Here is a 24,779-nt window from a genome sequence, read left to right on the forward strand (position 1 = left end):
TCTCCCTGTACATCCATCCTTGGGCAAGGACCCAGAGACCTCTGGTGCTGAGCCCAGAGGCTGAAGTGCTACAGAAGAACCAGAGAAGGACGGAGCAAAGCCATGGTAAGTTTTCAGCCTAAAAGATTTCCAGATGCTCAGATAGAACCTCTTCTTGGGATGCAGAGGCAAGTAGCAAAGGAAAAGAAGCAACTCATTTCCTTTTTGGTTTTAAAAAAGCCAAAACTAAAAATGCTGAGTCTAATTTAAAAAGTGCTCCTAGAATCTTTCTCAGATGTGCTGATTTCTTCTCCTTGACTTGTCTCTGGTGAGGTTCTTGAAGAAGTACTACTATCTGGTTGAAATTAGCACTCTTGTGACTAAAGATTGGCGCTACCTGAGAATTGATACACTTCAGAAAAGATGGTGTTAAGGTGTGAAGAAAATTTGTGGTTTTGTCATTTGAGTTGCTCAAAATGTTTCTTTCTAGTTGAAAAATAAATGAACTCCTTTTTTTTAGTAGTGTCTGTTTGGTTACCTAATTCTTTTAGGTATTTGAAGTATTGACCCATCATAGTCAAGTGTGAGATTTTTTTTTTTTTTTTTGCGGTATGCGGGCCTCTCACTGTTGTGGCCTCTCCCGTTGCGGAGCACAGGCTCCGCACGTGCAGGCCCAGTGGCCATGGCTCACGGGCCCAGCTTCTCCGCGGCATGTGGGATCCTCCCGGACCAGGGCACGAACCCGTGTCCCCTGCATCGGCAGGCGGACTCTCAACCACTGCGCCACCAGGGAAGCCCCCAAGTGTGAGATTTTAACATTAAATCTAGACATCAATAGTTCATTAAAGACCGAAGAACACTTTAAAAATACACATACTAAATATCAAATAGTTTCATCTGACAGCTCAGCAGATAAGTAGATACAAAAAAACTACTAAAATGTGGAAAAAATCAGAACAGTAACAATCAGCAACTTGAGGCTAAAATATGAAAAAAACAATAACATCAACTATGCATCAGTTTTCAGGCAAATTTAATTCTACTTTTTCACCCATGTCTGAGAAATCTCTTGCCTCAGACAGGTTTAGTAGGCATAAGTGTTATACTTTGAACTTTGAGAAGTTGTAGGCACCTCCTCAAGTTGCTATAAAATTGTGATTTAGAGCATAAGTCTGAGTATAATTTTGTATTTTATTTGCAGATATTTCCATGGAAATGTCAGAGTGCTCAGAGGGGCTTATGGAATGTTTTTGAGCTGTGGGCCTGGACTGTGCTCTGTTGTGGTATGTTATGATATTTATATATTACTAAGCTTTTTAAAAAAATTATGTTCATTTTTTGGTAAATGTCCACTGGGTGTACATATTCACAGGTAAAATTATTAGGTAGATAGCTACCCTTTCTACAAACATCCCTTTTCTTCCTCTCACTTCCCCAGAAAACTCCTAACCTTGCCCCACCCTTTGCTGCAGGGTTTATTTTATAACATTCTTTACTCATTAATCATAACTGTCTCCTAGTTCTCTGTACATTTTTGATATGTTTAAGTTGATCAAGATTAATTATGTTTTCTTTGCATCTGTTATTCCTTGTTCAGAATCCTTAGGAAAGTATAAAAATTGGATCTGTGTTTTCTTTGGTATTTCTCCATAGTATTTGCCCTACACAGTGAAAACTCAACAAATGGTGATGGCTGTGAAAACCTTTACCTTATGGTATAACAGTGTTTCACATAGATCGTACCATGCTTAGAATGGCATATATTATTATGGTATCATTGTGTAATTATGTGTTTGTTTTGGTTTCTTCAAAGCCCTCATATTTGAAGCACCCATATGATTATTATACACCATCAGTTGAGTATCTTTGTGTGCATAACATAATCTAAATCAGTTTCATAATCCTACATCATTTGGTTTTGTCAATTGTTCCTTTTATTATGTAGTTAGATATATAAGGCTTGGACTGTGTGCTTTCCCCAGAAGAAGCTCCTCCTATGGTAAAACATTATCTTTTTGATATAAAAGAGATTACTTAAAAGTATGCCATTATTCCTGTTCTTATTTTACTTCTCCCTTAGAAACACAAATATTGGCCTTTAGGAAATTATCCCAAAATAAAAGAGTGGACAGTAAATTTTAGGGCTATATGATATTACACTTAAATTAAACTTAAATGATTGACAGCTGCTAAGAAAAAGAAATATGAATTTCTAAAAAATGTTGGTTAAATTTTACTTGAAAGAATTTTGAGAAAAAACTGTTTTATGAAAATAAATCTAAAAAGCCACCAAATTCATCTAAAATAGAGCTATGAGCAAAAGTATTCTATATCATGGTGAAAAGTGATTAAGACTAGAACTTCTAGGTTCTACTTCAAATCTGCAAATGACTAATTCCATCACCTCAAGAGGGTAACTTACCCTCTTGAGGTGTCAGCTTCCTTGTCTCTGGCAGCCTCAGCCCGGATTAGATCTGGGCTCTTTTCAGCTATAACCACGAGGCTACATAGTTCACACTGATGTCTTTCAGATTTCTTCTCACATCATGGAACCGATTGCTGGACTTACCATTATTCTAAAAGACCCATGACCTGGGAAAAGGCTAGAATGTTCTGCAGAAAAAATTACACGGATTTAGTTGCCATACAAAACAAGGGGGAGATTGAGTACCTGAACAAGACGCTTCCCTTCAGTCCTAAATACTACTGGATAGGAATCCGGAAGGTAGGAGGGGCATGGACCTGGGTAGGGACTAACAAATCTCTCACCCAAGAAGCGGAGAACTGGGGCGATGGGGAGCCCAACAACAAGAAGAGTAAAGAAGACTGTGTGGAGATCTACATCAAGAGGGAAAAAGACGCAGGGAAATGGAATGACGACGCCTGCCACAAAGCAAAGACAGCCCTCTGCTACACAGGTAGGAGGGAGCAGACTGCTTCTCTGAGAATGATGGCACTAACCCCATGGAAACCTGGCGGGGCAGAGCAGTTGCCAGGGCATTCTGAAATAAGTCCAGTCCTCTAAATAAGCTTGAGTCAGGTCACTTCTGAGCATTTTTGGTGTGGGAGGCTCGTCCCTATACCCAAAGTCTATACCCCTGAATCACTTTTACATCAAGATGATAAATATATGTGGAAAGTAAGGAGGAAGAGCTAGACAACCAGTGTGGCTGATAATAAGGCAAGTGGAAGCAGAGAGATGGAACCAGCCAAGAGCTGAGGCTCACGTCACCTATTTCCTCCTCGTAAAGTAGACGGCTTGGTGCCATGTTTCCTTCTTGGCCTAATCTTATTTAATTCTATATAATGAAACTTTGCAGTGTTTCATTATCTGTGGTGTATGAAAACTTCTGTAGAGACCATGATGACAGTTCCAAAGCAATCAACATTTTTTCCAAGTCATTTTTAACAGTGAAACATAGTTCATTTGGTCTCTTGTAAATTGGACTCTCTAGTAATGTAGCAGGTTCAGATTTTCTAATCTCTATTCAGTACTTTCTATAAAGAGAGGGATTGCCAAACATACTGCGGAAACGATTGGGGTCAGGTCATAGTTTAATCCACTTACTACCTTAAAATCAAAGAAATTTCAAGAGTTTCAATGTAGTCAGTAAGTTCCTTCAAACGTTATAGAGTATTAGCATTAGTAAATTCATTCTTAAAAAAATGCCTATGGCTGTATGACAAGTATATTACATAAATAAAAATTTTAGCATATGATTTTTATGCAAAAAATGCTATTAATGTACAAATAAAATTTTCCTGTTTATTAAAGTAGTCACAGCCCCAAAGCTATCTATGTCTAAAGAAATGACTAGGAGTACTATAAAAGTATTCATCTTAACATAATTTCTCACCCCCTTAAAGCTTCTTGTCGACCCTGGTCATGCAGCGGCCATGGACAATGTATGGAAATCATCAATAATTACACCTGCAACTGTGATTGGGGGTACTACGGGCCCCAGTGTCAGTTCGGTAAGCCACTTTTGTTCCTTTGTTTCTTCCTATGTAAAGTATTGTAGTTTACGAAAGTTGGTTGAAGGAAAATCATACTAGCCATTCTGAGAAATGAGAAGTTTTGATCAGTAGGCTATGCTTGCACAATATTGTTACCTTTCCGTAAAGATTTCATAAGTCAGCATGAAGTTTCAATTCACTTCTCAAAAAGTCTTTTTGAGTAATACAAAGAATATTGCTTTGGGATAAAAGCTGTAAGGATTACAATAATGAATCAGGTTTGGTAGGAATTCATAATCAAGTAAGCTTGCTGGATTCATTAGAACTCTGAAACTGAAAGAAACAATAACATTTATCATTAGGAGGGTGAGTTACCCAGAAGGTAATCTTGCTTTTTCACGTCATCCTCAAGATCATGACAGGGCAAGGCCAACAAGAAAAGTTCACATCATGATATACAGTATCTGTTGGAAAATATAATAATAAATCCAATGCATTTACTTGGGCTGGCATTTCAGGGGGTACAAGGACAAATCTATTACAGACCCTGACCTTAAAGGATTTACAGTTAAGTAGTGGAAATTATACATGCTTATAATTTAATGTGATGGAAAGCCAGATACGCTGGAGTAAGCCTGTGGAGACTGAAAGCTGCCTAATGAAGGAATCTGCCCTTTATTTGACAATGAGAGGCCACTTAGTATCTAAACACCTTCATTTAGGGCCATTACCCTAGAAGTGGTACATAAGATGGATTGAACAAAAAGAGAGAAGCTGGAGAGCATCATCAGGGGTCTATTGAAGTCATTCAGAGTCATGGTGGTAGGAACAGAAAGGAAAGAATTCGTAGATTCAAAGACATGGAGTCTTTGACCTAGTCAACTCACTACTGAAAGAAACTTCACGTCTTTCGATTGATACTGGTTGAGTTTCAGAACTATGTTTGAAGTATCTGGTGCATAAAATAGAAAATTATAATAAGAAAAAAAGCAGTGCTTGTAATGAATAGATAAAGAATTAAAGCCAAAATAAATGTAAATGATCAACCAACTGGAACAGATCTGACTCATTTCAGTCAATTCCTGAGCCATGACTTGTACCAATACTTTACTTTCACTCGATTTCTAAATTTAAAAAAATTCTTATGTCATTGGCATGCCCATTTCACTCCTTTTTGAAGATTTTACTCTGTTTTTGTCTTGGTTTCCATCATATCAGTCTTTCCTGGTTTTCTTTCTACCTATGATCGTTTCTCCTTGGGTTTCTTCATGGGCACTTATCCAAGCCCATACACTTATTATTATGTCTCACCTTCCGTCTTTTGTCCATTGCTCTTCTAACTTTATGTGCCCCCTTTGGTCAAACCTAGCAACTTATGTGGACTCACAAATCTACATGAACTTTGGACTGACAAATATGTATCCAGCCCCGAACTCCAAATACGCTAAGCATAACCTTAGGGATGCCCAAAAGACTGAAAAATCAATTGTCCCCAGCCAGCTTTCCTTTTTGTATTCCTTATCTCAGTGTGTGGTTCCACGATTTATATGGGTACTCTGGTATAAAACTCTCTCACCTCCCCTTACATTTATGCAAAGTAACACACTACTCTTTTTTTTTTTAAACACCTTTATTGGAGTATAATCTTAACAACGGTGTGTTAGTTTCTGCTTTATAACAAAGTGAATCAGCTATATATATATACATATATCCCTGTATCACCTCGCTCTTGAGCCTCCCTCCCACCCTCCCTATCTCACCTCTCTAGGTGAGCACTGAGCTCATCTCCCTGTGCTATGCAGCTGCTTCTCACTAGCTATCGGTTTTATATTTGATAGTGTATATATGTACATGCCACTCTCTCACTTTGTCCCAGCTTACCCTTCCTCCTCCCCGTGTCCTCAAGTCCATTCTCTAGTAGGTCTGCATCTTTATTCCCGCCCTGCCCCTAGGTTCTTCATGACCACTTTCCATTTTTTAAGATTCCATATATATGTGTTAGCATATGGTATTTGTTTTTCTCTTCTGACTTACTTCATTCTGTATGACAGACTCTAGGTCCATCCACCCCACTACAAATAACTCAATTTCGTTTGAGTAATATTCCATTGTATATATGTGCCACATCTTCTTTATCCAATCATCTGTCGATGGACACTTAGGTTGCTTCCATGTCTTGGCTATTGTAAATAGAGCTGCAATGAATATTGTGGTACATGACCTTTTTTGAATTATGGTTTTCTCAGGGTATATGTCCAGTAGTGGGATTGCTGGGTCGTATGGTAGTTCTATTTTTAGTTTTTTAAGGAACCTCCATACTGTTCTCCATAGTGGCTGTATCAATTTACATTCCCACCAACAGTGCAAGAGGGTTCCCTTTTCCCCACACCCTCTCCAGAAGTTATTGTTTGTAGATTTTTTGATGATGGCCATTCTGACTGGTGTGAGGTGATACCTCATTATAGTTTTGATTTGTATTTCTCTAATGATTAGTGATGCTGAGCATTCCTTCATGTGTTTTTTGGCAATCTGTATATCTTCTTTGGAGAAATGTCTCTTTAGGTCTTCTGCCCATTTTTGGATTGGGTTGTTTGTTTTTTTGATATTGAGCTGCATGAAATGCTTGTAAATTTTGGAGATTAATCCTCTGTCAGTTGCTTCATTTGCAAATATTTTCTCCAATTCTGAGGGTCATCTTTTCATCTTGTTTATGGTTTCTTTTGCTGTGCAAAAGCTTTGAAGTTTCATTAGGTCCCATTTGTTTATTTTTGTTTTTATTTCCATTTCTCTAGGAGGTGGGTCAAAAAGGATATTGCTGTGATTTATGTCACAGAGTGTTCTGCCTATGTGTTCCTCTAAGAGTTTGATAGTGTCTGGCCTTACATTTAGGTCTTTAATCCATTTTGAGTTTACTTTTGTGTATGGTGTTAGGGAGTGTTCTAATTTCATTCTTTTACATGTAGCTGTCCAGTTTTCCCAGCACCACTTATTGAAGAGGCTGTCTTTTCTCCATTGTATATTCTTGCCTCCTTTATCAAAAACAAGGTGACCATAGGTGTGTGGGCTTATCTCTGGGCTTTCTATTCTGTTCCATTGATCTATCTTTCTGTTTTTGTGCCAGTACCATACTGTCTTGATTACTGTAGCTTTGTAGTACAGTCCGAAGCCTGGGAACCTGATTCCTCCAGCTCCTCATTTCTTTCTCAAGATTGCTTCGGCTATTTGTGGTCTTTTGTGTTTCCATACAAATTGTGAATCTTTTTGTTCTAGTTCTGTGAAAAATGCCATTGGTAGTTTGATAGGGATTGCAATCAATCTGTAGATTGCTTTGGGTAGTATAGTCATTTTCACAATATTGATTCTTCCAATCCAAGAACATGGTATATCTCTCCATCTGTTTGCATCATCTTTCAATTCTTTCATCAGTGTCTTATAGTTTTCTGCATACAGGTCTTTTGTCTCCTTAGGTAGGTTTATTCCTAGGTATTTTATTCTTTTTGTTTCAATGGTAAATGGGAGTGTTTCCTTAATTTCACTTTCAGAAATTTCATCATTAGTGTATAGGAATGCAAGAGATTTCTGTGCATTAATTTTGTATCCTGCAACTTTACCAAATTCATTGATTAGCTCTAGTAGTTTTCTGGTAGCATCTTTCAGATTCTCTATGTATAGCATCATGTCATCTGCAAAGAGTGACAGTTTTACTTCTTCTGTTCCGATTTGGATTCCTTTTATTTCTTTTTCTTCTCTGATTGCTGTGGCTAAAACTTCCAAAACTATGTTGAATAAGAGTGGTGAGAGTGGGCAACCTTGTCTTGTTCCTGATCTTAGTGGAAATGCTTTCAGTTTATCACCATTGCGGATGATGTTGGCTGTGGGGTTGTCGTATATGGCCTTTATTATGTTGAGGTAAGTTCCCTCTATGCCTATTTTCTGGAGGGTTTTTATCATAAATGGGTGTTGAATTTTGTCAAAAGCTTTTTCTGCATCTACTGAGATGATCATATGTTTTTTCTTCTTCAATTTGTTAATATGGTGTATCACATTGATTTGCGTATATTGAAGAATCCTTGCATTCCTGGGATAAGCCCCACTTCATCATGGTGTATGATCCTTTTAATGTGCTGTTGGATTCTGTTTGCTAGTATTTTGTTGAGGATTTTTGCATCTATGTTCATCAGTGTTATTGGCCTGTAGTTTTCTTTCTTTGTGACATCTTTGTCTGGTTTTGGTATCAGGGTGATGGTGGCTTTGTAGAATGAGTTTGGAAGTGTTCCTCCTTCTGCTATATCTTGGAAGAGTTTGAGAAGGATAGGTGTTAGCTCTTCTCTAAATGTTTGATAGAATTCGCCTGTGAAGCCATCTGGTCCTGGGCTTTTTTTTTGCTGGAAGGTTTTTAATCACAATTTCAATTTCAGTGCTTGTGACTGGTCTGTTCATATTTTCTATTTCTTCCTGGTTCAGTCTTGGAAGGTTACTACTCATTTTTATAACTTACTGTTTCTCCAATTTGTCTTCTACTCATTAACTCTACACTATTGCCTTCATTACCTTCCTCCTAGATTATTGCAGTCATTTCTGAGCTGAGTTCCACATCTTTAAATTAGCTCCTCTCAAATATATTATTCATACTATAGGCAATCTGATCAATTTTAAATATTAAGTAAACATCACACATATGTGACCATCCACCCTTTAGTTTCTACCTACCATTCGTCCTATAGAATAAAATCTAAACTCCTCAAGGCATAGAGTAATGTTTGATATATAGTAGATACTCATTAAACCAATGGAAAAAGATAAAGGCATTTTGTCTTAGCTCCTATCTTTCTCCCTAATCTCATCTCACATCACCCCTTGCCTCCTCTTTCCTTCTAGTAACATCAAAATGCTTGTAGTTCTCCACACTTACCATATTGCTTTGTATATCGATCATTGACTTGCTCAGGGCTTTCTCATTTTGCACATGACTAACACACCGTTCATCTGGAAGATAACAGTTCAGGGACCATTTCCCTCAGGAAGCTTTCTTTGGATGCCAAGACAGGCTAAGCATCCCTGTTCTGTGTTCCAATAGCTCCATATATTTCTTTCTTATTTATCCCACATTTGTTGAAGTCATCGATTTTCTTGTCTGTATTCCCCAGTAGACTGACAGCAACTTGAGATCAGTCAGCATCTTATTAATCACTGCATCTGTAAGATTGAGACTAGGCACTTGCTTGTGGGCATGAACTGTATGGGACAACATAAGTTACTTTCATTTGGACTTGTACTGTATATGGAAAATATTAAAATTCTTCTAATTTCTTGAATTCATTCTTCATTGAACTTTCAAGAAGAAGTTTAAAATGATGGCTTAAATTTGATAAGGAATAAGACACAAGAGTTGCAATATTTGCCTAAATGACATGGCAGGGTCTAAAACATGAAGATTGAATTCCAAGTCTTAATTTGATCTATTACACCACCAATCAGGCAAGGAAGTAGACATACTTTCTGGAGAGGACTGGCAAAATCAAAAGAACTAAAGTTCTGGAACTGAGCTAGAGATGGGGAAGACAGAATCCAGGCTAAGATGCTTCCTAAAGCTTTTATCTTCTCCCCTTTTAAAGAAGACCAGTTATGGACACCCAGTCTTTCTCCGAACTTCCTATTTTCAACAGTCTAGTATACTCAGGGGCTTTGATGTGACAGTTATTTCCAAACTGAGCTGGTCATTCCCACTTAAACCTATCTATATTTAAAGGCTCTCTCCCCAGGTAATGCCAAAGATAATAAGATTACCTAATGTTTAATTAAAGCTTCCTATGAGCCAGGCTCTAAGTCCTTGACTTGCATTAAATTACTTAATTCCCACACCAACTTTAGGAAGTCAATACAATTATCATTATCCCTCTTTCAGAGATAAAGAAGCTAAGCTGAAGGGTTAAGTCACCATGCTTAAAGGCACTTGTTTATCAAGTATCAGAGCTAAGATTCAAACCCAGTCATCAGGTCCCTGGAACACTGCCCAGTGTTTTTTTTTTCTTATTGAAGTGACTCAGTGTGAGCCTTTGGAGGCCCCAGAGCTGGGTACCATGGCCTGTATTCACCCTTTGGGAAACTTCAGCTTCACATCACAGTGTGCCTTCAACTGCTTTGAGGGAACAGACATAGTTGGGATTGAAGAAACCACTTGTGGACCATTTGGAAACTGGTCATCTCCAAAGCCAACATGCCGAGGTGAGTAACTGTTCAGACTAGAGGTTTTGTCATGGCAATCCTGTGTTTATAGACTGAGAAAATGTAGTAGAGTCTTGCTAAGAAGTCTGTATCCTCTTTTGAAGCATAATTTAACCTAACTTAGATTATACTGTGATGATTTTCAAAGAGGTTATTTTTACTAATTAAACAGAAAAACCACAAACAAAAAATAACAACCAAATATCTCTGAGACTACGTCACAGAATATATATATAATTTTCAGCAATACAGTGTGGTTATACTGGTTTTTTTTTTTTTTTTTTTTTTTTTTTTATGGCTGTGTTGGGTCTTCGTTTCTGTGCGAGGGCTTTCTCTAGTTGTGGCAAGCAGGGGTCACTCTTCATCGCGGTGCGTGGGCCTCTCACTATCGTGGCCTCTCTTGTTGCGGTGCACAGGCTCCAGACGCACAGGCTCAGTAATTGTGGCTCATGGGCCCAGTCGTTCCACGGCATGTGGGATCTTCCCAGACCAGGGCTCGAACCCGTGTCCCCTGCATTGGCAGGCAGACTCTCAACCACTGCGCCACCAGGGAAACCCTATACTGCATTTTTATTTTATTTTATTTTTATTTTCTCATTGCTATGGCATAAATAATCAGTCTTGCTGAACTGCAGTTGAATTTTTGTTGTTCTCTCCTTTCAATAACACCTATTTTATGTGGTGTCCTACTTAACAGCAAGCAATTTCCTTTTTTGGAGTCGGGGGGCTAGAGGTCTTTTTTGATTGTTTTATTTGGTTTATTCTTAAAATCATTTTTTAGATTTCCTCCTCCATGAACTCTCAGGAGAATAGCAAATTCTGTGAAAAACAAAAACACAATCTCTTGATTTTTTTTTTTCATTTGAAATATGGTGTTCTTTGGTTTTTTCTTTTTTACTGTCAAGAAGATTATCCCTTTAGGGGAAAAACTGGTGGTGTCTAAACTTGCGAAGTTTTGGTTACATTTTCTACATTTATGCTTTTGACTCACTAGTTTAAGTGGCTGAATTCTCAAAAGAACTATCCAAATCATTTTTTGAAATCACAGAACTAATTGACCAACCTGCTGAATTTTATAAAAGTTGAGGGACTTGCTTCAGAGAATGGGGATGTTTTTCAAAACTGCTTGGGTAGACTTTAGAAGAGGTGAAAGAGTGGAAATTCTCTACATTCATTGATAATGCACCATAAGAGCTCTTGAGGCCAAGGCCACGTAGCATGGCACTTCCAGCAGATGGAGTGTTACCAGGGCTGGGGCAGCAATCTGAAAAAGCCAACCCTCCCCTCCTCTCCCCAATGCCCCCCTGCCCACCCAGGGCTTTCTGTGTTCTCCTGGCTTCACCTCTGACTCACCACTCTCCATCATTCTCAAGAAAATAAACTCTGGAAGCATCATCAGAAGTAATTTCTAGAAATTAGAAATGTTAGATTCATGTCAATGGCTCCACAGTTGAGTTAGGCAGTTTGCCTAAAAACTGTTTGTCATGGGAGGGTCTCTGCTCAGAAATACTGATTTTTTCTTTTTCACTGAAGTGATTCATTGTGAGCCTCTAACAGCACCCGATTTTGGAACCATGGACTGTAATCACCCCCTGGTCAACTTCAGCTTTACCTCCATGTGTACCTTCAGCTGCTCAGAAGGAGCTGAGTTAATTGGGGAAAAGAAAACTATTTGTGGATCATCTGGAAATTGGTCCAGCCCTAGTCCAATATGTCAAAGTGAGTAAGTTTGCCTCAATATATTAAAGACTTAAAGAGGTAGCTGATTGATAAGCAGATGGTGGGGAAAGATAGATTAAACTTTTAAGTTTATTTTGCTAAATGTATGTCGCTTAAAAACATTTGTACACATTAATTTACCATAAAATCCTTGGCTGCTCTTGCCTCTTCCTTCAATGACAGTGATTTCCCTTTTTTTTTCAGCCAATTCTCAACTCCTTCTATCTTAACCCTTAACATCTAAACTCACTGTCTATACTGACTTATTTCTTATCCATTTTTCTATTCCACTACAATCTCACTTCTCTGTTAGTCTACTAAAATGTCTCTACAAAAGTCACCAATGACCACCTAATTCCCAAAGTAATGGATACTTCTCAATTATCACTAAGCTGATGCCTCCCAAATCTGTCTGTGCATAAGAGGATGTGTCTTCCTCATCTCTATATACCCTTCACCTGACACAGCACCTGGAAATAGATGCTAAATTAATCCACATTAAATTAGCATGTGAAAGAATAGCTACCCATGTTTTCTCTGGAGACTATCTATACCAGTGACAGAAGTCTTTAAATGGTAGGATTTGTAGAAGCTGATCTCTCTGTGGCCCGGGGCCAGGAAGTGAGGTAGAGAACTGGGGACATGGCATGGGGTCTTTAGGGGAGGATTTTACATCAGGCTTATGGGGCATTTCCTTTTAAGGCTGGACTAGTGTCCGTTTCCTCATCCTCACGCAGCCCATAGGTGTCCTTTGTTTGGATCCTCTGGGAACTTGCACCTCCTTTCCATTATACATTTTGGTGTGGGGATGGAAGCACCTTGAAAGGGTTCATCAAAGTAATGTGAAGAATAAGGGACAGTCAGATGCTGTGCCAATATACAAAAGTAAGTTTCTTCAATTGGTGGTATCAGAAGATAGGTTTTTTCATATCAGTATTTTTTCAGTAAAGGTCCCCACATGAACTTAGTTCATACTTATAAGAGGATATATAGATGTATCCTTTTACTTATTTGTGAGGGAAAAGGTAGGACTACATCATTTGAAAGACAGATTAGTGCAGGTCCTTGGCATGTAACAGCATGTGCATATGTCTGCATAGCTGCTTCAAAGCATTAATAGATTCCTTTTTTTTTAACATCTTTACTGGAGTATAATTGCTTTACAATGGTGTGTTAGTTTCTGCTTTATAAAAAAGTGAATCAGCTATACATATACGTATATCCCCATTGCAGCTCTATTTACAATAGCCAGGACAGAGAATAGATTCCTTTTATTGATAAGTTGCCTGGTTCAGATCACTGGCTTTTATTTTTCCTGAAGTTGTACTTAACTTTTTAGCTCTTCTCTGTGTTTGAGTCCCAGCCACTGAACAAGGCCATGGAGCTAAATACAATGATGACCACTTTTTGCCAAAATATTTAGGTACATCTCTCAGGAATTCCATGAATCACAAATCTGTGTATTGAGATTCTATAGGCGTTGAGCTAGAAAAGCTGGTCTAGTCTTTTCTCTGCTATAGACTCATCATGGGCTTTCCCATGCCGATTTCCTCATCTGTCAAATAGCATCAGATGGACAATTATTAGAAGATGTAAGAAGGAAGAAAGTTTAATGTCATGAGAAGGCACTAAGGAAATAATGCTTGTGGCCTCATACTACATGCCTTACTGATTTCTCTTGCAGAAGTGGACAGGAATTTCTCAATAGTCAAGGAGAGTGGCTATAACCCCCTCTTCATTCCGGTGGCAGTCATGGTTACCACATTCTCTGGGTTGGCATTTATCATTTGGCTGGCAAGGAGATTAAAAAAAGGTATGTGAGTTTACCTTCATACAAAAATAATACAACTTTAAAGTGGAAAAAAAACATAGAAACCCACAGGAAATTAAGTACGAGAGCCTCAGCTAAAGCAGGATACCAAGCTCTGGGTTCTATAGACATCAGTCTCTGGAGGTGTGTGAAGCAGCCCAGAACACACTTTCATCAAAACAAGTTGGCTGATTTTTGCTTTTCATTCTGACAAATCTTCTAAAAATGCCTACTGTCTTCAAGGTACCTTGCTAACACCGTTGCTAGGGTGTTAACAGACAAATGAGAAATTGTAGTGGTTCTTTGCTATTATTTAATTCTAAAAAACAAAAAAAAGGATATGTGATCTTGTCCTATAAGAGCCTACATGTTTTTTATTTCAGTGCAATTCCACTAGGAAGTGAATCTAATGTCCCATAAGGTTTTCAAAGCACTCCTCCCAAATACCTAGCCTTGTCAAGAGTCAGATACCTGTCTGGCTCCTGACATGTGGGAGTTGTATTGTCCCTTAGGGAAATCCCCACATTTTCTCCCCAGTGTCTATTCACCAAGGTTACAGCTTTAACCAAATGTACCCCATACTCATGCTTTCCATCCACTCTGGACTAGAGAAGAGGGATTAAGGAGGGCTGCCTCAAGAAACTAGTATCTGCTGCTTGGAATAGTAGATGAAACACCACTGGAGAAGAACAACAGCATCACTGCCCCCACCTCCCTCCTGAGTGTGTCCAAACCCTCAAGTGGGACAAACCTTCCAGTTACAGGCCCATAGTCAGGCAGGCCTTGGGTATGTGCTGCCACATTTGGCCAAAGTCATCAGACAGACACATTCAAGATTATGACATGTATGGATATTAGGCAGCTTTAAAGATAACCCTGCTTCAAGTTCAGGGGCCATCAATGACCTCAAAACAACTGCTAAACAACTGCTCTGTGTTGCCTCTGTGGGGCCATTTTAATTTCAGTTCCATCAAATTAATTAGTATGTATTCTATTCCATGAATATGGTATGTAAAGGCTGTCCCACCACCTATTCTTACTGGCAACTGCAGGAATATTATCTACCAATCCCTAATGGTCTTCCGCTATGACCTGATCTTTCATTCCAAATTTAAGACTAAGGGTACTAGAGTAGTTTTATAACCAACCCAGAAACACAGTGGACGGGGGTGCTGTTGATGTGCAAGAACTTCAGTAACTGTAAAGTAAGAGCCCTGAGCAGTTAAAATGTCTCTGTTCCTGCTCTTGGAACTTCCATTGTCTTAGAGTACTATGCTATTTACTTAAATATGGCATTAAGGCAAAAAAAGAATGAGATTTTTCTCCCACCGTTGATTATCCTTTCCATTGAGACTTAAAGACTGCCCCCAATCATCCTTTCTTTCCTCCTGCCTTGAGTGACCTTGGCAGAAGTGAGGGGGTTGAGAATAGAGTGGGTAATTTACACTCCACCCTCTGGGATAAGAGGGCTATTATCTAAGTAACCATTAAGGACTTTGGGGCTGGGAGTCACCTTAGTAAGGAGATATTCTCAAATTCCAAAATCTTTTAATAAATGTTAGTAGAATAAAAAGAATAGAATTGAAGTCATGTGTATTTAGTGGTGGGGTGCAGGAGGTGGGATGCTGCCTAAGGCTGTACTATAAGCAGTGGTGAGAAAAGCAGTGGGTTTGTTTTGCAATTTTTTTTACCTTGGAGTCATTTCTGTACAAGATCTCAAACTGATAACTTGAAAACTGCATGCCCCTACTGGGGGAATCAGTGTGGGGCAAACAGGAAACAGATAACGGGCACTTAGGCTAGTTACAATTATGCCAACAAAGAGCACAAGAGAACAGAAACCCCAAAAGATCACTGACTTTGTAGGAAAGTCGGAGTATTTTTAATCACACACTAAATAGTCTTCATTTGTGAAACATCTTCTGATAGCTCCAACTTTCAAGTGACTTTGCCTTCTAAAACTTTTAGTTGTAAGTTAGTTCTTTGAAACACGAAGAATATTTTTCCTATAGAGACAATTATTAGAAATGATGGATAGGTTCCCAGGCTAACCCCCTAGAGCTTTTCTAATACAATAAATCTGCATGTATACAGTATTCACCAATCTGATAATTTTATAGGCTTTTGGTGTTCCAAAAGCTGGAAAAAGGGGACAAGCAAATATTTAGAGCACAGTAGCCAATGAAATGACCAGACTCTTGACCCTTGTCCTGTCCTCAGATGGATCTTCTGAACCTGTACTTTGGCCCCTGCCCTAGTTGTCTTAATACCCAGACTTCAGCTCCTTTTTTCGGAGAAAGGAATAAGGGTGGGCTCTAGAAACATGCCTCCCTGTGCATGGGCTTGTCTAGAAATATTTTTTTACTCCTAGCACCATCATTCTCTGATTAGTCATCATTACTGGCCCTGTTCAGTAAATGAGGAAACTGAAGCAATGATGTTTTAGGCCAAATCTCTGAAATTCCATATCAGCAGGGGCCAGAGTCAGAGATCAGACTCCCATCCAGATATGCTCCCTAAAACCACTGGTCTTCAGATTAATAAGGCTCTATTTTTTTACCCACAGAAGAACTGTTTACCTGAACCAACACACAGGGTGAGAACAGGGCACAAAACTGAACACAGGCCTCTTAGTTCCCTTTTTCTTGAAAAAGAAACTTTCTCAATAGGAACAGATTCTTGCTCATGTATGTTTCACTGTTCCTAACAGAAACATATATTCATATGAAAATGAATGGAATCTGAAATTCATTCAGATTTAATTCTCCCTGCTCAAGTGCTTTTGGCTCATGTCACCAGCAGGCTAAATTTTGGAAGAAATAATTAAAGTAGTAATTTCTAACATTTTAAAGGTTTAAAACAAGAATTGAGCACTATCTATGCTCTAGGCCCTGGCCTAAATACTTTGCATACATTTTATCAACTCAGTGAGGAAACTATAATTATCATGCCCCTTTCACAGATGAAGAAATGGTAGCTTAGAGAGAATGAGTAGCTATTCAAAGACACCCTACAGTTGGCAAAAAAGAACCTGGACCCAGACTGGATGATCTGGAGCTCTGCTTTATAGACACAGAAATATATTGCCTCCCAGTGATTTTTTTTCTCCTCAAAAAACATTTTTTGCTTTTATTTCCTCTGGAGCCTAGCCCTGCAGTTCATTCATCTACTTATTTATAGTCTGCTTTTTTCAAAAAGAATGTAAGATAGTTTACAACTATCAACACAGCAAATTAAAATTAGTTTAAAAGTAAGAAAAATAAGGCCAAAATTTAGAATACCAAAAATAAGTCAGAGCCAGGGGTAAAGTTAGGATAGAAGAGGATTTCAGATCTGGCTGAGTTTCCTTGTAGCCAGTCAAAGAAGGAAACATAACCCGTAATGATACTCACTGTGTTTGTAAGATAAGAACACAGTGGTTACCCAGATGAGGCATGTAGTTCCTACCACTGAGACCTGAGTGTAATTTCTCTTGTGGATTTTCACAGAGAAGATGGCGTGCAGTGTAATGATACATATTCTTACAGTATTAGCAGCTGAATCTCTTAGGGAAGAATCTGCAGGTAGGATGAGATGGCAGATCGTGATGTGTAAACACAAGAATGGGTACATAGGGCCTGATCATCGGATAGTTCAGGCTGGACTTGTCTTTATGAGCAGTACAGCGGATGAAACAGTGCTCTGAGAAGCATCTGCATGAATGAGTCTGTTCTGAATAAGTATCTACCACTGTTCGAATTAGAACATTAAGACAGTACCTCAAATCCCCTTACACACCATGCGGTCTACCTAACAAATACAAAATACACTTCAAGAAACAGTTTTGAGAGAGGGAATCTCCCTTCTCCCTATGTATAAAAAATTGAAATTGTCTACTTTTTTCTGATGCCATTTTTCTCTTCTATTTTTAGGCAAAAAGTCTCGGAGAAGGTAAGTTTTATAAGCAAGAAGTTTTGATATCTGTTGATGTCTTCTCTACCCTCTTCTTACAGAGGGTAAGTATTAAGTATCTTAATACTTCCTGTTATAGCTAGACACATTAACTCCCTAATAGTTATTTACATGGGGTCTCATCCAAATGAAGTTTCCAGATAAAGTAATAAATCTACTAACCTTCCTTAAAAGCTGTCAGCTTTTTTAGTGTTAGAGGAGCTGAATGAATGAATGAATGAATGAACAAGTAATGCCCTATTAAGAAGGGGTAGTTTATGTAAAGACAGCTTTTTCTGATTGCTTCTGAATTTTCTTTGAGGATTGGAAGCATTATGGTTTATTTCTTCTTATTCTGGCTGAACATGGGGGCAATGCTAAATACAGTATTCAGGAAACATTCAAGTCAACAAGGATTTATTGAAAAACTAATGAATCCCAGGCTCTAAGAACAAGGTATAATTCCAGACCCCAGGCCCTCAGCACCTAGCACAAGATGGCAAATGACCTCTGATAGGCATTGACCTTCAAAAATGTGGGGAGCCTGAATTCTACTTGCAGCTTCCCCCAAAGAGGGGGAAGTTTTTTGGCTTGTTCTTGACCCTCAGATTTCTTCAATTGCAGAAACACATACATGTGAAAATACAAGGCCCACTGGGCAGAAATGAAGATAGCAAAACACTTCTCAGTTTCAGGGTTTAGTGACTTGCTTTGAAATATTAAGAAGGAAAGTATAAGTCAAATAAACAATGGAGACGAGACTTTGGTGACAGACTACCCAGCTAGACAACTGGGTACCTTTCCAAATGCTGGAGGAAATGAAGCAAGATGGTGCCTGAGGAGGTTGGTTTCTTGTTCAGGCAACCATCCTACCAACCACAGATTGTTATTGACAAGTCCTTAGTAGTTTAGTGAGCTGTACTTTAAAGTACAAAAGAAAAAGTGGAGAGACAGAAGGCAACAGAGGACAATTATAAAGTAATTTATAAGCCGTATGAAGGAGTATGGACTTAATCTTGAGGTCTTTGGGGTATTAGTAACAGGGGTTGAAGCAGGTGAATGTCATGCTGAAATTTGCATCTTGGGAGATGCAAAAAAGTATGCATAAAAGTATGCAAACATGGGAGATGAATGTCTCTGGGGGCAAAGAACTGTTTTGGAGGTATTTGAAGTTATTAGGTTAAAGCCGATGATGCCTGTCTAGGGCAATAGCAATGAGGATGAGTTCATGAGATAACTGGTGGTAGAATCAACTGAATATGATTATTAATTGGCTAAGAGAGAGGGAGAAGAATCAAGTAAGTTGCCGTGGTTCTGATCTGGGAACTGGTGGGTGGTTACCATCTCTACTGTATTATTTACTGAGAAGGGAACACGAAAGAATGAGAAGTTTTGGAGGTGGCAATCATGGGTTCAGTTTTGTACCTGTTAAAATTTAGGTGTCTGTGGTTCAACCGTAATCCGTTGATTCTATCTGTAGCAAAAGGGCTACCTTGGGGCAGAAGAAATGGATTTGTAGGTTCTCACATTATAGGAGGTAATTGTATCTCAGGAGCAGGTACAATCACTCAGGGAGTATGTGCAGTGTGAGAATGGAAGAGGGTGTGGGAGAGAGGGTAGGAGCCAGAGGAAGGTCAATATCAAACAAGTCAGCTAAGGTAAAGGCGAATGGGAAGAGGTTCCCAGAGATGTAGAAGGAAAATGAGGAAAGTACGGGGTCATGATCCTAAGGAAAAAGGGAAATGGAAACTATTTCAAATACTGCCACGATCCACTGGATATAATAAGGGTATCAGTAGGGAAATTGTTTTCAATGCTGAGGTCATGACAGAAGTCCTGTAGCCAGGGGTCGAGGAATCAGTGGGGATGAGAACATAGAGGCAGAACGTATACATTATCTTTTTCATAAAACTTGGCTGGAAGGAGATGAAAGAGTCAGGAGGGGTAACTGGATGAGGACATAGGGTCAGTGAAGTTTCTTTTATTCTATGTTCTTTTATTGCCCTATCTTCCATTAGAGAGTGTAGATGGGGTCCCTGACTCTTCTCTAGGCTGAACTCCCTATCTCTGTGGGCAGGAAATCCACAAGATACAAAGATTTCTTTCATGCTCACACCCACTGAGTGAAAGTCTTTTCTGGCACAATCTACCCAGAGCTGTTTTCTGGCCACAGGAACCACCTGTGTTTTAATTGCCACTAGATGGAAGCAGATCAATTTTTCAGATGTCCTTGGGGGACAGGAAGAGATGCTGGCAGGAAGAGCATTAGGATTAAGTACCATATTAAGCTAATTGCCATGTTAAGTTTAACGGACTGATTTTTACAATGAACCAGTCAATAGCTGTTTATTAACACCTTTTTTTGGAAAAATGTTAAGCTTGACTGAGACACCAAGAGAAGTAAATCCTTGTGCCAGACCTCAGGGAGATTATTATCTGATGTTGGGAAGTTAAGACAGAAATATAGAAAAAAACTTCAGAAAAATAAAGGCAGAATATGGTAATGGTCAATGAATTCTGTATTGAAGACCAGACTTCTTCAGTACAGAAGATGTTTGGTGACCGCAGAAAACCTTACAAAGAAGATGGAACCTGGGTTGGTTTTCTAAGGATGGATAGGATTTAGGTGTATGGACAGAAGCAGGGAGGGCAGTCTGGAAGAGGGAAATGATGTAAATGGTATGGTACTGGGACTCTGAAAACATTCAGGGGCCAGTGAGTAGAACTACCTAGAGCCCATGGTGTATTGAGGAGCTGTGACCAGAAGTTGGAAGAGAAGCCTTGCCCCATCAACACAGGTCTTGCACACTTCACCAGACATTCTAGAAGGATGTAGCAAAGAAGAATGATTTGCCCAGCTGCCTTGGGATACTTCAAATTTACTGGCCAAAGTGACCATAGAATCATAGAATTTTAGTTCTGGAAAGGATCTTGGCATTCAAACTCTCTTGATAATTGAGCTAATTAAATAACTTTCCTATGGTGCCTGAGCTAGTGACAGAGTTAGTTACAATAGTAACAAACATTTATCAAATGTTAATTCCATGCCGTGCACTGTTCTGAGTGTCTTGAATGTCTTAAATCATTAAAGATTGCCTACAAGCCTGTGGATGTAGGTACTATTAATATTTCCATTGTAAGGTGAAGGAACGATGAACTTAATTAACTACCTGAGGTCACTGAATAAATGGCAAAGCTGAGATTTGCATCCATCTAGATCCAAAGATCATGTTCTTAACGTTTATGCTTCTAGAATCCAGGTTGGAGGTGTAAGTCCCAGACACCCTCCTCCTCCAGTATTGCAATTTTTTTGCACTGAAACCATTGTGTGATGGCACTGAGGAAGGGTGGAGTGGAAGAAGTAGGGTGTGTTTCTAAAACAAGCCAAAGGTATCACACTCAACACCATGTATCAGTTTTTTTTAAGCCCTTGAGCCAACACTCATAGTCCTTTGTGCTGATTCCTATTAGCATTTGGTTCGTGAATAACTGACTCCTAGTGCATTTGTGGTTTCAATTCTTGCTGGGTTATTTTGACTCTTCTGCAAACTGGTTCTGTTTATCACCTCATTTGGTTTCTAGAGTCTAAATTCTGCCTGGGTAAAAGCTACACCCAAGATACACAGGAAGATACAATGCCAACCTCAGAGAGGAGGTATATATGAAATTTTGTTTTCAGAAACATTTTTATCTCTGTAATTGGCAAGCATGCTTGCAGCTGCTGAACTGTGGTTTACCCTGGCAGTTCACCATGACAGCAGAATCTCAGAATCTGGTTCTCCCTTTGAAAGGTGTTATTCAGACATACCCTATTTGGTTCTCCCTTGCTCTCTCCAAGAATGAATTGTTTTACACACACAAGTGTCATTTTTCTTTTCACAAAACTAAATTTGTCATCATCTCCTTAAATCATATCCCATCAGAATCAGGCGTGCAGAACCACTACCGTACCTTTCACGAGTTTTGATGTTCTCTAATTTCTCTTTCCATTTAAATATGTCTTATTTTACTTTTCTGACTTTCCACTGTTCAAAATCTATCAAAATGCCCTTCATATTCATTAGACCTTAAGACAAAGCCTGTACCGCCAAAATTTCTCTCAGTGTGTTCTGAGGACTAGCCACTTGAGCACTACCAGGGAGCTTGTTAGAAATGCAGAATCTCAGGCCCACCCAGACCTGAATCCGGGTCTGTGTTTTAACACCGTGTCTAGGTGGTAAGCACCTGAAAGGATGAGAAGCATTGCTTTAGGGTTTTCTTCTCATTCCTGTGCCTTAGTGAATGTCCTGCATCTTGTAACTCATCTGAAAGAGTTCCTTTACTCTTCTGACCTTTAGTGACCATTTACCTTTACTACCAACCCTTAAATTTTTGCAATTTTTAGGCTCCTGAGTGTAATTTATTTTCTCTTGTTTATCATTCAGCATGGATGAGCCATATTAAATGACCTGCTGTGAAAGAAAATTCTTGGGAAACTGAAGTGTCACTGGATCCTTCGAATCCTCCTCCATGCAAAGTTTTGCCTGGTGGCATCTTCTACACTGAAGATGAAGTGTGTCTATTTCAGTGCATCTGAAAATTTTCAATACAACCAGCTGCTCCTTCTGTTTCCATTTTGCCCCATCACCCCTACCCTCCCCCCAAGTTTCAGTGCACAGTTGTGGGTTTTATAGCTCAGTATTTTATTCTTTTTTCCATGGACAAACAAGACCATGGGGAAAGGATTACTGTGGAATATAAATATGCCAATTTCACTCTCTTTCTCGACTCTGGCTTCCAGCTTCAATTCTGAGCCGTACATGATGACATTTACTTTGAAATATAGCGAAAATTTGATACATAGGCAACTACAGGCTCAGTTTTGTTACAGATCACATTTTACCTCCCCAGCCCTCCAGTGTACTGTGGAGACATATTCCTATAGAAAGTTTATAAAATTGATGTTACCCTTGCTTTCCAGCTCCAGCAGAGTAATGGGGATCTGCTCCAACTAGGAAAAGTCCTGTTTGCACTGCAGCCCCAGCTTCTATAAATGGAGGCCATCCTATTTAACTGCCTCCAGGCTCCCGCCTTCTTCAGCCATCTCCCCTTCTCAGTTGCCTGACTTCCACACGGAGCAGCTCATGACCACCAAGCAACACGAGAGATGAGAAAGATAGCCTGCACTGTTGGGGTTTTTTGGGGGGATTTGGGTTTTAATGTCTCATTTTTGTTATTGGGGGTCCTTCCTCACCCCCAAATCCTCTTACGTATCCACCTAGGTTCTATCTACTCTTTATGATTCATCTCGGGCATCCCCCACCCTTACCACTGTTTTCATAACAAGTCCTTAATTAGTCCAACCTGTGACAAACTCCCCTTCCTGGCGTCCTACTGCGAGGTTAGTCAGTAACATGCAATTTTGTACTTAAATACAGTTTTTTAAAAAAATACTACCTAGTTTGTTATTTTTAAAATTATGATATGTGTGTTTTCTCCCCAGTGAAATTCTATCCCCTTAAAGGCAGAAACTGGGCCACATCCATGGAATGTCTAATTCATTACTTGACACTTAAGTAAATGTGTATTCAATAAATCTGAAAGAGAACACAGTGTACTGTTGATATCACTTGCTGCGAACTCCCTCTCCATGGCATGTGATAACCCATACAGATACTCAGCTAATGTCAAGGGCTGAATTCTTATAAGAGAATAGGGCCCTGTGTGAAAAGTAGTTGGAAATACCTCCTTGCGCCATGGCCAATACAGCTTTCATATAAACTTCTACATTTTATGAGAATGATTTTTTTTTGTAATGATTACATGTTCCTTTCTCAAAGTCATCTCAGATTTTGCACAACACCAAGGGCTGTTGCAAAAGATTCTCCATGCTGTGCACCATAAATTGAGGATGTGCCATTCACATTCATGTAGCTTAGAATGCATCCGTCAGAGTTATACAGTGCACAGCCTGCATGGACTCCCATGGCAGCCCTGATTGCAAGAGCTTATTCAACTAAGACATCAGGATCAAAGAACACAAGGGGAGGCTACTTCTTGGGGGTAAGATGTATACAGACTTAAAAACACAGTCCTAAGCGTAAGCCCTAAGGCTACTATATGATCTTAGGAATTATGTCATGCCACATTCCTTAAATAAAGATTCATAAGATTCATAAATAAATAAATAAATATTCATAAAATAAATTTCTCAAAGACCTTGGGTTTAACCTTCCTGAGACTTAGTCGTAAGAATGAAATATGCCTTGTTTACCTCACAGGGTTATTGCAATGACTGAGTTGGGTATGAAATTGCTTTGCGAACTGAACCTTAAATGTAGATTTTTTTTCCCTCCCAAATCTTGTCTTTCGTGCTTTCTTAGTGTAGGATTCTGGGTCTTACGCAAGGTCTTGAACAGAAGCAAGTCTGAGGCCTTCTCCTGAGATTAGAAACTAGAGAGGGTCCTTCACTTGTGTTCAAATTGCAACCCAGTGCTCGGATTTTCACCGCAGAAGGTCAGCTCTGCTACCTGTGCCCTTGCTGGGGTGAGATGGAAGGGAATGGTTTGGGGAATCAGACCCACTTGGTTGGGATCCTGTCTCTGCCTCTATGGGGTGAACCTGTAAGTCATTAAACACTCTGAATTCCAGATTTATTTATGAAATAGGGATACCATTATCTTCCTTACACAGTTATGCTCCAGATTAAATGAAATAACCCCTTTCTCCCATAACCCGGAATACCAGCCTTTGTGAAATCAACAGAATCCAAGGGACACAGAATGATCCATTCCTCTGGATTTGTTTGCCAGAGCTCAGTTGATCTGGGCTATATTATTTTAGTTTCCTTGAGAAATAGTTTATTAAATTATGATTTAATCTTATGACTTTAGCTCTGATAAGAAAAATCTGTCCCCTGAATGTTACCTGCTTCCCATGCGTGGCCCTAGTTTTCACCCCTAAGACTGTGCTCTGTTCTTTGACACATGTCTGAAACAGACCTAACTCCATAATAATTTAATGAGAAGAGATGAAGCAAGAAAGAGGCTTTAGATCCAAACCACACTGTGGAAAATTAATTAAGTTATCCTTTGGACATTTATGCTCTTCCCATTCAAAGTTCCTATTCTCTGCAAACACAAACCTGTAAATATTCTACTACAAACACAGACCCGTATTC

At 39.2% G+C, this 24,779-nt stretch overlaps 1 protein-coding gene across 2 annotated transcripts; it reads left to right on the plus strand.

The window, feature by feature from the left end:
• Positions 1–23,190, plus strand: SELL (selectin L). Of its 2 annotated transcripts, none has more exons than XM_082616317.1 (9): positions 1–105; positions 1,181–1,262; positions 2,511–2,897; positions 3,847–3,954; positions 9,976–10,161; positions 11,695–11,880; positions 13,565–13,693; positions 17,602–17,620; positions 22,045–23,190. In XM_082616317.1, the coding sequence occupies exons 1-9, from the start codon at positions 103–105 to the stop codon at positions 22,061–22,063; spliced, it is 1,119 nt and encodes a 372-aa protein (XP_082472443.1). In that variant the 5' UTR covers positions 1–102; the 3' UTR covers positions 22,064–23,190. The 2 variants fall into 2 exon arrangements, with proteins under 2 accessions (XP_082472443.1, XP_082472444.1); XM_082616318.1 differs by having other exon boundaries at positions 11,719–11,880.
• Positions 23,191–24,779: the final 1,589 nt, after the last annotated feature.

This window comes from Mesoplodon mirus (assembly GCF_964341445.2).
Source record: "Mesoplodon mirus genome assembly, chromosome: 3".
NCBI classification, from domain to species: domain Eukaryota; kingdom Metazoa; phylum Chordata; class Mammalia; order Artiodactyla; family Ziphiidae; genus Mesoplodon; species Mesoplodon mirus.